General features: G+C 40.9%; 1 protein-coding gene across 1 annotated transcript in view; it reads right to left on the bottom strand.

The window, feature by feature from the left end:
- The window catches only part of camkmt (calmodulin-lysine N-methyltransferase), a 109591-nt gene that overhangs the window by 32902 nt on the left and 61355 nt on the right, over positions 1-15334 (bottom strand). The window contains exons 4-5 of the mRNA XM_032552346.1: positions 5497-5557; positions 2582-2633 (exon numbers count right to left, since the gene is read on the bottom strand). Of these exons, the coding sequence (XP_032408237.1) occupies positions 2582-2633; positions 5497-5557 (113 nt within the window). The remainder of the gene's footprint in view (positions 1-2581; positions 2634-5496; positions 5558-15334) is intronic.

Raw genomic sequence — 15334 nt, 5'->3', positions numbered from 1 at the left:
CTTTTAAATATATATAGAACGTTTAACTTTCTTGTAGATTAATTGTGCTATAGAAATAAATGAATCTGATTGATTGATTAAAAATAGCAAAATTGCTGTAGTACAATCTGTCCACTGGGTGCCAGTATTACAGGAATTATTAACCGGCGCCAACTAGTGCCGAAGAAGAAAGAGTTTGCTATACCGAACATGGCTAACTCTAATTCGAAACGAGAGAGAATTGGTCAGGCAGCTGCCATTTTAAACACCATTCTATCTTCTCCGGAGGCAACCAGCACTTTGACAGGCGCATTAAACGATTCAACGACTGCCCGCAGTGCTACAATCTGGCACCCAGTGGACAGATTGTACTACAGCAATTTTGCTATTTTTAATCAATCAATCAGATTCATTTATTTCTATAGCACATTTAATCTACAAGAAAGTTAAACGTTCTATATATATTTAAAAGCACAAATATACTAAGTAATAGAACATACAGTGAGTCAACAATCGAAACTTATAGTTTAGGATCTACGCATGCGCAGTTTGATCCAAAAATTATGCCCCGCCTCTTCCGTGACAACTCTCACACATTCAAAAAGAGTGTCGCTCTCACACATTCAAAAAGAGTCTGGCTCTCACACATTCATAAAGAGTGTCGCTCTCACACATTCATAAAAAGTCTCGCTCTCACACATACATAAAACGAGTCTTAGTACTGTGTGTGTGTTCAACTTTAGTCTTGTGTATGTGAGAGATAAACGTCTGTGTGTGTGCGAGCTGTTAGCAGTGTATGTGTGCGAGAAAGTTAACGTTTGTGAATGTGCGAGCTGTTAGTACAGTGTATGTGAGCGAGCTGATAGTAGTGTATGTGAGCGAGAAAGTTAACGTTTGTGTGTGTGTGTGTGACATTTTAGTAGTGTGTGTATACGCAATTTGAGTATTTTTTGAATGTGCGTGAGTAATTTTTGAGTGTGCGTGGCTATTTTTTTGAGTATGCGTGAGTTTTTGGTAGTGTGTGAGAGACAAAATGTAATTTTTTTGAGTATGCGAGAGTTTTTGGTAGTGTGTGAGAGACAAAACGTAATTTTTTTGAGTATGCGAGGCTATTTTTTTGGAGTATGCGTGAGTTTTTGGTAGTGTGTGAGGGACAAAACGTAATTTTTTGGAGTGTGCGAGGCTATTTTTTTGGAGTATGCGAGAGTTTTTGGTAGTGTGTGAGAGACAAAACGTAATTTTTTGGAGTGTGCGTGGCTACTTTTTTGGAGTATGCGAGAGTTTTTGGTAGTGTGTGAGAGACAAAACGTAATTTTTTGGAGTGTGCGTGGCTACTTTTTTGGAGTATGCGAGAGTTTTTGGTAGTGTGTGAGAGACAAAACGTAAATTTTGTCCTAAACGGCCCCTCATAGGTTCATGCTGCTGTTCATACATGAAAGTGTGTGGATTGTACAATCAGAAAGAGGCGGGGAAGAACCCATTGCTCTTTAAGGAAAGACTGAAGTTCCTAGAGTAGTTTTCCTTGGACAAATTAGTCTAAAGCCAAATTATTTGGCCACCAGAACAAAGGACAATGCAGCTAAACAAAGAAAACACTACCTCACATCAATTGTGAAACATGGAGGTGGAAGTGTCATGGTTTGTGGAAGCTTTGCAGAATCAGAACCAATTTTTCTACTGTGTATTTCTATTTGAAATGTCAAAGAAGCTGTAAAAGAAAACAAAAAAAACTTCAAGCTGAAGCTGAACTGGAACTTTAGGACAAATTCCAGATCTTGATCTTTATGTGACTTAATACAGGCTGAACAAACAAGAAACACCTCAAATAATTCAGAGGTGCAAAGAGGAGTGGGGCAAACCTGCCTCAGACTGACGACATGTAGCCAAAGTGGGTAACAACCGCTATACAGAGGTAAGGTGTCCGAACTTTTTCCACTTAGAAAATGCAGTTTAAGTTTATATCTTGTGTTTAATGATTAATACAAGCTTTATTGAGATATAAAATCTGAACATTTCTCAATATTGAGTGGGCTGTCCTGATATTTCCACAACACTGCTGGAAAACCTCCCACTGTAGCTGGGTAGGAAGACATTCTGCAGCTCAACTCCGCTGCATTTATTGCAAACAGGATTTTCTCTTTTTTACACACTTTTGATGTGGCACTTTAGAAAGTCTTTTTTTTTTTTTTCTAAACACAAATTCTTTCCAGCACACGTTTCTCTTTTAAGCCATTTAATGTTAGAAACGACTAACTGTTCTCGACGCAGACTCCAGGGGGGAAAAAAATAAATAAATCAACCAATCAGGAGAAACACTCAGGCATAATCTGCTCGGTGAATCTGGCGGTAAACCCTGAACACAAATGAGTCACTTTATTAAACTGCTGTGAGTAAAGTGTTTGCATGCAAATTCCCCCTGAAGGCTCGCAAATCTAAACGTGAATTCCAGCGCGCAGGAAGTGAATGATGGAGCCTGAATAGATAAGGACACGGTGTGGTCATGCTGTGTGTATATTGATTGGCGATGATTAGTTTTATTACAGAAGCCAAGACACTTTTCCTTGCAGAAGTCTGCTTTTGTGTGTGTGTGTGTCTCACTTACCATGAGCCCACCAAGGCAAGTCATACCTCCTCCTAACTCACACACTGCACCCCTGGGAGACAGAGGAGGAGAAAGAGAGGCGAGTTGGGGTGAGATTTACTTTAGTGAGGCAAAAAAAAAGAAAAAAGAAAACAGCAGTTTAGTGCTAACACACACGTGCTGTACAGTAGATCTGAGCAGATATGGAGAGACACTCCGGCACGCTACGCTACGAGCCGGGGCAGATACACAAACAGTAAACACAGCGGGGTAAGAAATATCAATTCAACCATCAACTTGAAAGCTGAATGCTGAACACTGAGAAGCACAAGCTCAATCAGCAGGATATCTGAGGGGCAACACACACACACGCACACACACCCACAAAGTCCTGCAGCTTGTCTGCTCACTCAACCCCTCTCCTCATCCTCCTCCTTCTTTCATCTCCCCAGCCCCTCCGTCTCTGCCACTGTCCTCTTTCATCCCCCCGAACCTCCCTTCCTCCTCCCTTTCCTGCTGACCTTCACTACACCGCTCTGATCAATAACCCCTCTCCTCCTTGCCTCCCGCCTCTTGAATGTTAAAACAGGAAATCAAAGGGTGACGTTCCACCTTGAGTGGAAATCAAAAGCGCCCGGCCGCTTTTCAGCCGTGTGCCACAGGGCAGCCCTGATGCACGGCAGACAACCAAACGGGGAAAAGAGCAGAAGGCGCAGAAAAGAAAAAAAAAAAATGCTCCGGTGTCAAAGTGGTAAATGTTTGCGAAAGATAAAAAGCAGTGTTTTTTTGTTTGTTTGGTTTTTTTCCCCTACAATTTATAGAGATTCTTCGTGAGCAAGAATCTTCCGAGTAGGTATGAGATTCTCGCATTATGATAACGTCATGGTTTTGTAGCATTCGCAGAAAAATGCAAAACATGATTTTGTAAGATTTTATTTAAGAAAAAAACCAGAAAGATACAATTGTTTGTCCTGCTAAAGACAATGCAGAGAAAATGTTGGAGTTGCTCCTTTCACACAAAGTGTAATTCAAAGTTGTTTTGCAGAAAAACAGAGAAACAGAGATAAGACACATTGAAGCAGAAGAAAATTCAAATAAAAAGAAAAAATAACATTACAGAAGGTCAATTTAAGCAGATAAAAAGATACGGTGCAGTAATAAAGTAATATTTTGGAGTAAACTGCAGGAGACAGCAATGTTTATACTCATGATTGACAGAAGCAAGCAGATAAATACAAAGTTTTTAGCATAGCGTTTGTACTTTGTAGTACCTGACAAAGCGATCGCCCGTGAATTGAGAAGTGGCCCCAGAACAGAGCCTTCAGGAACCCGACATGGGTTTATAATGACCAAATGACACAAAGCAGTTCTGATTTGTCACATAAAACCTGAACCACTTTAGTGCAGAACCACAGAGTCCTGCCCACTCTTCCGATCTTTCAGGATGTCATGACCAACTGTGACAAAAGTTGATGTAAAAATATTATGCAGAATGCTACAGTTATAATGTGAGTATCTTCACTTCTTTAATAAATAAAAACATGGCATTAATGCATTAGAAAGAAAGGCAAATAAACTTTTCCACATTTCTTCATGGTCTGTAGGTTTGGTAATTAGTGACTAGAAATACTGTATGTCCAAATGGGTAAATGTGTTTCTTTGGTAAATAAGCCTTCAGCCAGCTGACCATCAGTCCACAGGGGGAGAAGCAGCACAGCCAGAGAAAACTAGTGTAATTGATGGACTTACACTAGTGATTGTTGAATCTGTTTTAAAAAAATAAATAAAAAAAATGATTTTGTGACAATAGTCACCTTTATTCATGGTAGCCAGTCAGGAAGAGGGGAAAACCTGCAGCAAGAGTCCCAAAATCAAACTGGCTGCATTCAGGAATAATCGCCTCCGTATACGGGTTGCCAGGTCTGTTGCGACACCCCGAAAGAGTTACATTTTAAAAGCATTTATGAAAATATTCATTAGATAATTCATAATTACAGGAAAATAGAGACTGAGGTGGCAGAAATGTTTCCAGTTGTTGCAAACGTGCATCGTTTCTCACCATGTTCGAGAAAATTGAAGCTGACAAGTAGGTTGCCAGTCACAGCTAAAGCTACAGGAGGTAGCTTTTATAGAAAATATGTTTTTTACATATTTGTTAAAACTGTCCCTTGTCTGTATGAGACAGACAGTAGGTGAAAAACATAGAGCTCCTCTGCTTTCTCCCAGTTGTCCTAGAGCAATCTGCAGAAAGGAACTGCTCAGTCAGAAACAACCAATCAGAACAAGGAGGACAGTCTTATTGCTGTCTACCGTGCTTGTGTACGTGCCGCTCACAGCTTCACCCTTGCTCTCTGTTGCACTACAACTTCTTCCCCACATTGGAGCATGCGCAGGCTAGTTAGCACGACCACCATTGACGGTGGATGAACAGTTTTTCTGTAACAGTAATTTCTTGTTGGTTTTTTTTCTCACCATTACCATGGCTAGAGCAAACAAGCAATCATGAGCAGCGTGTGCACGAGATTGATTGACAGCACTAAGCCCCTTCTCTTGGCTCTGACTGGCTGTTTCTGACTGAGCAGTGGATTTTTGGAGATGGCAGTAGGACCACAGGTAAGATGCATCGTAGTCGTAGTTTTAACAAAAATGTAAAAAAAAAAAAAATTCTAAAAGTTATCAAATGAAGCTTTAATTGGCTTACTTTTCATAGTCTGCAGGCTCATTGATTTTTTTTCATGTGAAAATGTTTCCAAACAGCAAAATGTGTGTCTCTTTTAACCAAGGGCAAAGTGTGTAGCAGCCTTCCCCACTGGCAACAAGTGGGGGTGGGGTAACACTTTGTAACTCCTAAAGCTTTAAAAACAGCCAGAGAGAACTGTGGCCACTTTCTCCCACATCTCAGAAAATGACAACAAAAGAAAACCATGAAAACTCACTTGAACGTGTGCCGCTTCTGCAGACAGTAATGTGCCATCACCTCCTCAGAAGGCCACACACCTGAATCAAAGACAGCGGGAAAAGGAAATCAGTCAATTAAAATGCCCGACAGATGTCATATCCCCGCAACACAAACGAAGCACCTCTGGTGTGAAAACACACACTTGGATCCCTGTGTGACGCGACATCACAGCACATCGGGATTGATATAACACCCAAGAAAACACAATGGCCGCTCCGTCCAACATAAAGGGAGGCATTGTGATTTTCCAGTCTGTGTTCATTTGCTTCTGTTGTGGCTTCCACCTTGCCCGTGATCCAAGGCTTCTTTCTCTGTCTGCTCGTCTGTCTCTCCGTCCGTCCCTCCTAAATCCCTGCAACACACTCCCTCGTTGGCCATTGTGTATGCAAGTGTGTAGGAGCGAGCGTGTGTGTGTGGGAGACAGGGCGTCCGGTGTGTGATAATCACAGTGTGCAGGCCTGCCTGGCTTATCACCTACAGTCAGCCCTTCTCCTTCTGTCGTGCGTGTAACACACACTAAAACACGCACACGCACGCACGCAGCACACACTCAACCCAAACTATTTCCCCCTCGCTTTTTATTGCACACACATGCACAACCGGAGACAAATACGCACATCTTGGCAGCGAAAGAAGTAAACATTCATTTGAATAAAACTTCAGCTTCTGGCTTTGAACAAGAAGGTTCGCCTTGGCCCTGCCTGCCGCGTAAAGTGTGTGCGCCCGCAATTCTCTCTCCCTGCGTGTGTGTGTGTGTGTGTGTGTTTGCACAGTTAAGTTTTTGAAAAAGGAGAAAGACTGAGAGGATATAGAATAAGTTGGAGAAAGCAAAAAGGCGAGCGAGGGAGACAGAGGAAAATGAGCGAGGTAAAGGGGAGAGAACGAGGGAGAGCTTGGTGGAGGAGAAAGAAAAGGTGGTAGTCGATATAATAAGCGGCTTACAGACGGTCTCTCATCACCTCATGGGGCAGACATCCCTGCTCTCTCCTTCTCCCCTATTCACTCTTTCACTAACTCTCCCGGTGCCCTCGCTCCGGTCCGCCAAGATTAGCTCAAGCAAGCAGGATTTAATAATGCCTATTGATAAAATGTCCAAATATTCCTCTTCCCCATTAAAAAAAAACTCTTTAAAGTGTGGTGTGACAGCATACACACACACACACACACACAGTACTGAAGTGGTAAATAGTGTCAAGACATGAACCAAAGTGACATTTTAAATTTCATCTTCTCAATTGTCCTCAGAAAGGAGTTTTGTCACAAGACATGGAAAACTTCACAATGTGGGGTCAGTCTAGCAGTTCTATGGTTCACCAAGAGCAAAGCTCATCTACATTTGGGTTGTTTGCTGTAAATACACAGCAGATGTTTGCTTTTATGCAGCATTTTCCCCCCCAATGTAATGGTGTCTATTTACAATTCCGGGATTGGTTCGCTTTCGCACTGCGTTTTGTCAAACGTACCGAACTCTTTGAGCGACCAGTTAGCCCGCTCACCTGTGGCGGCGCTGCATCAGGAACCACTGAATGAAACACCATGAACACCTCTGAAGAAGACTCTGGGCACAACTTCCTTCTTCGCAAAATGTAACTAAAATTGGAGTGGCTTTCACCATTAGCTATTGAAGGGTTTCTCTTTGTCTTTGGCAAAAGACCAGAAGCAATTTCTCCCGCTAGCACTTAACCCAAGCATTTGTTTTGCTCTGCACGTCAGTCCACTTCCTGTGTTTGGAGCGGTCTCAGGTCCACTTGGCGTATGCAACTCACATTTGTCAAAAAAAACAAAAAAACAAACTTGATCCCTAAGAAATCTCTACGATTTGAAGAACAATATTCTTTAGAGTGATGAGTCAAAACAAACTTTTTTTAAGGTTTCCGTTTTATTACATCTACCATTTCAGCAACAGAACATCATACCTACAGTCATACATGGTGGTGGTATGGTGATGGTCTGGGTTTGCTCTGCTTCTTCAAGACCTGGATGACTTACGGATGGGAGCATGAAATTTACTTTCTACCTGAAAATCCTAAAGAAGAATGTCTGGCCATCAACGGTAAGATCAAACACACTTGGTTTATGTAGCAGAGCAATGATCCAAAACAGGGCAAGCCCACCTCTGAATTATTTAAAGACAAAACAAAAAATAGCAAAAAATACAACTTTAGAACTTGGCACTGGACTTTGACTAGGCCATTACCATTCTGCAAAGAAATAAGACCTAAATTCCTCCACAGATTCATTTTTATTTACCTAAAGCATTTAATGACAGATGTTGTTGAAAAGCTTGGCATAACCACTTCTCATGTTTAGCATGGGATTAGTTTGTCAAATAGGGCAAGCTACGTTTTTAAATAAATGAAAGAAATGAAACTTGGAATCTGTAGTTTTGTGTTTACTCGATTTATCTGTGTCTGATGTTGAAATCTGATGATCAAAGACAGAACAGATCTATAAGCGGGCTAATATTTTTTTCACTGTTCTGCCTGACCTCTCATCTGCTGGCATGTTTGCAGAGTTAAAGAATGCAGTAAACCCCTGGCATCCCTCTTGACCTCTATAATAATAGATTGTTAAAGAAAGCTGAGCTTATTACAACCAATCCCTGCCACCCACTATGGGCTGAGTTTCAACTTTTGCCATCAAGACAGAGATACAGGATTAAACTCCGTGAAACCGACAGACGGAGGAAATCTTTCATTGCCTCTGCTGTCAGTCTGATAAAGTGCAGCATGGTGAGGACTTCACTCAGCCTCCTTTTCTGAGCTGAAAGGACGAGGCTGCTGTTACTTTTTGTAAGTGTGTACCTGTTGAGTGGCCAGCAAACTGCCTTTCAGGGACAATACGGTTTAACAGAACTGAACTGAGTTACTAATAGCTTACAAAGGTGTTTTTAGGATCTGGAAATACTGGCGCTTATGACATCAGCAATGCCAGCAAATGACAGCAGGAGTATATATATATTATTTTAAATATTTTTAGCAGCTGCAGTAAGGCATTAAGCAAAACAAAATGTAAACACTGAAACCAAAAATGTGCTAGTTTTTTTTCTTTACTTCTTAGTTGTTGTTGTTTTTACCCATCTACTCTAACAGAAGATAGCTAGATAACATCTGAACAAACAGAAAGCTTTTTTTTTCCCCCTTAAAAGATATAGTTACCTTTAATGTGCCTTTTATGAAAAATACGTTTTTTACATATTTGTGAAAACTGTCATTATGTGAGAGTGACAGTATAACATAAAACAATAAGACTGAAAACAAACAAAATCAAGCTTCTCTGCCTCCTTCTGTCAGAAACAACCAATCAGAGCAAGGAGGAGGGTCTTACTGCTATCAATCATGTTTGTTTATGCGCTGCTCACTTCATCCCCCTTGGTCCCCCTATTTATTTTCTCACAATTGAGTCTGCCATCATTGCTAAAGCTAGTTAGCATGACCACTGATGACACAGATAAACAGTTGTTACTGTTACGGTAAGTTATTCCTCCGCCATTAGCACATTGAGCAGTTTGTACATGAGGTTGATTGACAGCACTAAGACCCTCCACCTGGCTCTTGTTGGTTGTTTCTTCCCGGGAGCGGTGCATTTCTGCAGATGGCAGTCGGATCCCCGACTCCTATATATATAGGAGTCTACAATATATATATATATATATACACTGTATATACTGTAAGGGCAAACACTCCACTGTGTTTGCAATGTGTATTACTATAACACCACTGTTTAATGCCTCAATTACAAACCACCTCATTTAGTCATTTTGCATGAGGGAATAAAATGAAAAAAATGGTATGATAAATGTATTTTATCAGTGTGTTTCTATTATGTGTAATAATAGTTTGGTTTTTTTAAAAAAAACATAAATAAAGATAAACTGTGGCGCTGTAAGATATCTGGTGCTCACAAATATCATCCATATTGTTCCGTGCCTAAAACAAGCCATGTTGCCATGAGTGTTGAAACTCCTCAGTGTCATGTGACTTGAACTTTGACCCATTCTCTCCTGATTATGTGCTCGCATGTAGCATAATGGCATCTGAACAGACATCTTTGGCCTGGGAAATGACAGTTCAGCTCCTCCCCTTACAAGTCAGCACACAACACTTGACATGAAGGGTCTCCCCCCAAACATCTAGGCCAGACGAACAGTAGAGGGTGGTAATGCAACGTAAAACTGGGTCTAATCCACCGCTCAGCGGCAGAGGCAGAAGACACTATGAAGGCTTTTCTTAAGATTTTATTCTCGCTTCTGAAGAAAATGAGAAGCAAACGTTACCGATCTGTTATCTCTGCTCATGCTGATGAGAAACAGCGAGACCATCTTTGGTTCTTGTGTGACGTAAAAAGAAAGTAAGTCACACTGGATAATCTGTCAAAGTCTTGTTTCTGCTCTCTGAATCTTGACCGTACTCCCAGGTTGCCTTCTCTTTACACAAGCATGTGTGTGTGAAACAGAGAGAAAGTGCGTAAACACATGTATGCGTGTGAGAGCAAGGCAACTCAAAGTAACAGGGCTTTGTAAAGCATATGTGTACCTGATGGTTAATCCACATCTCCAATAACATTAATAGCCCAGGGTGATAAAAAAAAAGGTGTGTGTCATGAGTATCAGAGTGTGGCTGCATGTGGGATAAGCATGTGGTTCATGAGTGCGTGTGTGTCAGACAGCAAGAGCCTCCTAGGTCGAGAAGCACTGTAGGAAATGAAGGGATCAACAACAGAGAGCAGATTACTGTTCCTGAGGATAATGAAATGATTTCTCACCTTCAATTATCTAATGAAGGAGAGGGAATAGTTTGGTGTTTCTCCTGATGTGTGTGAGCCTCTGGTCAATATAGTTATTGGTCTCAGAAACCACCTCATGTCAACCGTGCAATCTGTTGTTATAGAAATTGTTTGTTGCATAACATGCATCTCAACCTCTGCAACAAAAGCAAAAACTCTATAAAGATGCTAACAGTTTGTTAGTGTCATTATACACAGTGAAACTGTAGACATGGCTAAAAGGCCATTCAGTAAAGAATAAGCAATTTGCTCTAAAAGTCGATAGCTAGATTACAGTTTGCAAATGTGCAGGGACAACAACATACATATTTGGAGATGGTGTTTGGTCATAATGATCACTGCTCACAATGTTATGACCAATCGTAACCCTGTACAATTCAGAGGTACAGGGTTAGATTGTTACGATGTTTTGCTGCTTGAAGGACTGGTGCACTTCAGAAAATACATAGTATCATGAGAAAAAAATCAAACTCTTAAGACATCGGACGGGAAGGTATAGCTTTGATTGGATCTCAACGAGCCTTATTGTGCCGTCAAGTTAATCACAACGCGTTCTCAGGGCAACAAAGTCAATGAGTTGGAGTGCTCAGCACAAAACATTGATCTCAGTCTCGTAGACAATTTGTGAGAATTGCTGAAACGCTGCTTGTGAGCAAGGAGGTCCACAAACTTGACCCAGTAACATGAGTTCTAGCTGTGATTTGTAAGGCTAAAATCCTCATTGTTTCACCTGTCAAACAAATTCCAATGACAAATCTATATTTATTTACATTCTATGCTTAACTTCTGTGTATTCGAAAGTCGACGTAGTTAATTTCCCAACCTCGCCTTTGGGTTTTATAAGGAAGAGACCTGTGGAACCAGATTTGTTGGCTCCAACAACATAACCCAACCTACTAAATCTACTGTTGAGTTGTACTGTTCATAATGTTATCCCTGCAGATCCCAGTGACCTGGGGCTGGCCTCTTGTACCATCTTGACTTAACACAACACTAATCTGGCTTCACTAACTGTCAGTAATCAGATCCACTGGATAGATTATCCATCACCCTTTAGTGTTTTTTTCCTTCTCAATAACCACATTTGGCTTATGCGACAAAAAAAAAGTAGCATAGAAACCCAACTGTACTTCAGTTGAATCACCTTTTCTTGATCTTTCTGGGGAATCCCAAAGCCTTTAAAAAAAAAACAAGTAGCTAAAACCAGGGAAGGATTTAGCTCAAGGGCTATTTTGGGTGCTTGAACAGGGAATCCAGACAGGCACTATTACACTATCTCACTAGCTAAGCTAAAAGTGCTTGAGGTGAGGCTGTTACTCCGGTCTCTGTACCACAACTTAATTAAAAAGAGCCCGACATCTATATTTAAAACAAAGCAAGACTGATTACATAGATTTTAGATTGTTTCAGTTTTTAGCAAACTAAAGAAGTGCCGATGAATTCTAATGAGGCTCAGATATTAGGTCTGGACGTTTATAAAGTGGTAAAATAAAAAAACTCAAAAATGGTGTAAAAATAGTTTTAAAAGTAAACTATTTTTATGACAGTTCTGCTGTTTTTTTTTAGGCTGTGAAACAGTGAGAGAGAGCAAAACATAAAACAGACAAGAAGGCTGAAGTACAGGCAAGGCTTCCCTTTTTGCCCCTTTGAGACTGATTTCTGTTGGTTAGAAAACATATTGGATTTGAAAATACTCAGAGTCTGGAGACATCAGAGGCAATTTAACACAATAACTTATTTTAGATGATTAGTAAAACTCCATTTTACACCGACTTCTCCAACTGCTCCTAATTAATGACCCCTGAGCAGGAAGGGTAGAAAAAAAAAAAGTTTTACATTTTCCGGTCCTATAGTTTTGGTCAAAGCAGAAATCGGCGACAAACTTCAAATTGTTGCATCTCTGCAAAGGAAACAAAGGAAAAACATTTCAAAAAGCAAAGGAGTAGCTGGAATGAGGGGAGTGTCAGAAAGCAACAGAGGAAGAGGACGGGACGGCAAAAGAAAAAAATAAGACAAATATCAAAGAGGGGAAATAGGCAAGATATGTCAACATGGGGTTAAGTGGGCCATGGCGTTGCTGTGAGCACACACCAACACACCTTTGTGACACGGCCAACACACATCTCCGCGTTACACACAGCCTCCTGCTCTCCCTCCCCTCGGGCCCAGCGTGTCTTCAGGCTCTGTGGCTCTCTTGTGGTGATCTGTCTCCACATTAAGTGAGGCCTCAGATAATTCCTAAGCCTCCTCCATGGCCGATCCAATAAGGGATAAGGCTCTCTGCTGGCCATGATCAACTGACAATCTGTTCGCTCACACGGCTACTTTAGTGGAGGCCAGGATTACCCCAGCCAGCCTAGACACAGTCCACGCACTGTTCAGAAGACCACCTCAGCGCCCGCTAGTGTGTTTTCAGCACGGGTGGAATGAATAAAAGTTATCTGTGTAGGGTATGTGAAAAATCAATAAAAAATTATAATCTACAGAATAAATCCTAAATAATGCTTTGTAAAGAAAGACATTTTAAGTTACCAGGCTATATTTCTTTCTTAAATAAGGGAGCAGAAGTAAAATTGCTGCAATAACTATATCACAAAACAAATGAAAAATAAACAGACTTTAACTACTCTTAGTTATACGCTTCCCGTGCAAAAGTGTCATATTTTTTGGTAATAACTTCTTAAACAGAAATAATTGCAGCTCACAAAGTTGACTGGATTGATTTTCTGATTGCCTTAATTTAGTCAACATAAAAGTTCCTCCCAAGGCCTCTTGGCGAAAAGTGAAAAATACAGAAAATGACTACGTTAAGCTCATCCACTTCAGTCACAACAGACAGAAAATAAAAGTTCTGATTTCAACAGCTTATTTATCCGCTCTCGTGACCTTGTATTGAGTAGTGATGCAACTCGTGAAATTTATGCAACCGAAATCCAATAGGCATTACCTTCTGTCAAGAATATAACGAAAGAACACAGAACACTGGGTGCATAAATACGATTCAGGTCCAAAAATGAAACTCAGATGGCATATAGATTCTTTACACAAAGACTGAGGCACTTCAAGCTTCTACTTCTGGTAATAGAAGCAGAAAGCAACAATTAAAACAATCTGGGCTTCCATAAAGCTGCAATAGGGAGTTTTTTTTTTTTTAAAAAGAAGAAAATAAAACTAAGGATTTAGCTTCAAAATTTGAACAAGCACACCTTACAGGTATAGTTTTGTGATATTAACCCATCAAAAGCATAATCCTCATCTTAGCTTCCTCCATTCATTTTAATCTTGGCTTATTCAACTTTCTAACTGAAAGAAATAAAAATGTTCCCTCTCATTATTCTGGCAATTAACAAATAGAAATAATTGTGGTAAGAACAACTAAATGTTACCTGACATTTTATGCAGTTTATGTACACAGCTAGTACATGATTATGACTCTTTAAGTTGATTTAAATAAAGAAAAAAACTGAATTTTGTACAAGATTATGTATTAAGATGTACTTGTATTTTGGACAGGCAAGCCGTACCTGTGGCTAGGTATTTATCTGCTGCTGAGGATCTTTTTCTGTTTTTAAGGAGAAAACTGAAGTATTTAGATATGCATCAGACAATCAATGCAAAAACCCAAAACCTCCAAAATAAACTTCTTTAGCTATTTTTTTGTTGTTGAGAATACCATGTAGTCTAAAGTAGGCTCAAACTGCAGTCAAGTGTTCTGATGCAAAAAAAAAAAAGCTGAAAGTCAACAGGGTGAGGAGTAAAAACAATAGCCAGTTTTTATGTGTGTTTTTTTTAGCATTTCAAAATCAGAAAGTCTCAATTATTTTTTAGGTTTAAAGGACTTTTAGCTCCCGGCAAACCAGATTAGGTGAAGGCTCACAAAAGCCTGATTTACTAACAGCAACATGTTAATATTAATAGCAATTACAGAATGATGACTCTGCCTTGCCGAAATGGTAAATACACAGGCTGTGAATAAGCAGTTTAGATAGCCTTTTCGCCTTTCACCAGAAGAGCCCGGCAGCGTGTGATAAGCATCGACATTCTAGCCAACAGCGCCCGCCTTGGAGACATTCCTGATCCTTTTTTTCCATCGGAATAGGCTCATTTTAACGCACACTCACCTCGGCGCACCCACACGCCCACAGCCAGGCCCCCGCGCACACGCTCCCAGGACTGTGCGGGGCTTTGATAAGCGTTGCCCCTTCTTTCTCCCTCTCTCTCTCTCTCTCTCTCTGAGTAAACATCGTTTTGGATTAGGCAGAGTATAATGAGAGCAGGGGGCTATCTGCCCACCACGCCTGCATTGTGGCCCCCCACACCTCTCTGAGGGGGCTCGGACCAATCTTTACTCTGCTATTTATCCCCCTCCTCTGATAGCTTACTTATCTGCTACAAATGCCAGGGCTGACTGCCTGTCTAACTGCCCCTGTAACTGTCTGCTTGTTTCTCCGTCGGCCTGTCTCTTCGTCTGACCGGTTCTGTCATAAAGCTCAAAAAGCGACGAGATAAAATACATGTCTGCTTCACATTTTATCTGTTTTCCACCTGCCTGTCGGCATGTCTCTCTCTCTCTCTTCCCAAATCTAATCTCGCTGTTGTTACTTTCGACGTGAGCTTAAAGAGCAGAACCCAGGGTATTTTAAACAAGAGCAACCAATTGACACGGCAACACGAAGACTGAGCGCGTTTACAATCCTTTAAACACGGAAATTTGTTCATATTGAGGTTGCACATTATGCGGTGCAAAGCATGCTTTCCTGCATTTTCTCCATCTTCCAATCCACTGTACACCACGGGGATACGCAGCACTCCGCTGGATCGCTGTGATAAAAGACAGCCCTGTGCAGGATAGTGATGGGAACTGAGGTCATTGGAGTGTCTCTACGACCCGACATGTTTCAGAGAGTCTCTGCTCTGAACATTAGCAAAGATTCAGCCCTGCTTGTTGAAGAGCTGCCATCAGGTAACGGCTTAGCAGCAGTCAAATCAGGACCACTAGACTGCTACTCAGCTTCCTGCTTCCAATAATA

Source organism: Xiphophorus hellerii, chromosome 22, assembly GCF_003331165.1.
Source record: "Xiphophorus hellerii strain 12219 chromosome 22, Xiphophorus_hellerii-4.1, whole genome shotgun sequence".
NCBI lineage: Eukaryota > Metazoa > Chordata > Actinopteri > Cyprinodontiformes > Poeciliidae > Xiphophorus > Xiphophorus hellerii.
The sequence above is the reverse complement of the archived record's forward strand: the minus strand, read 5'-3'. Positions and strand labels throughout refer to the sequence as shown.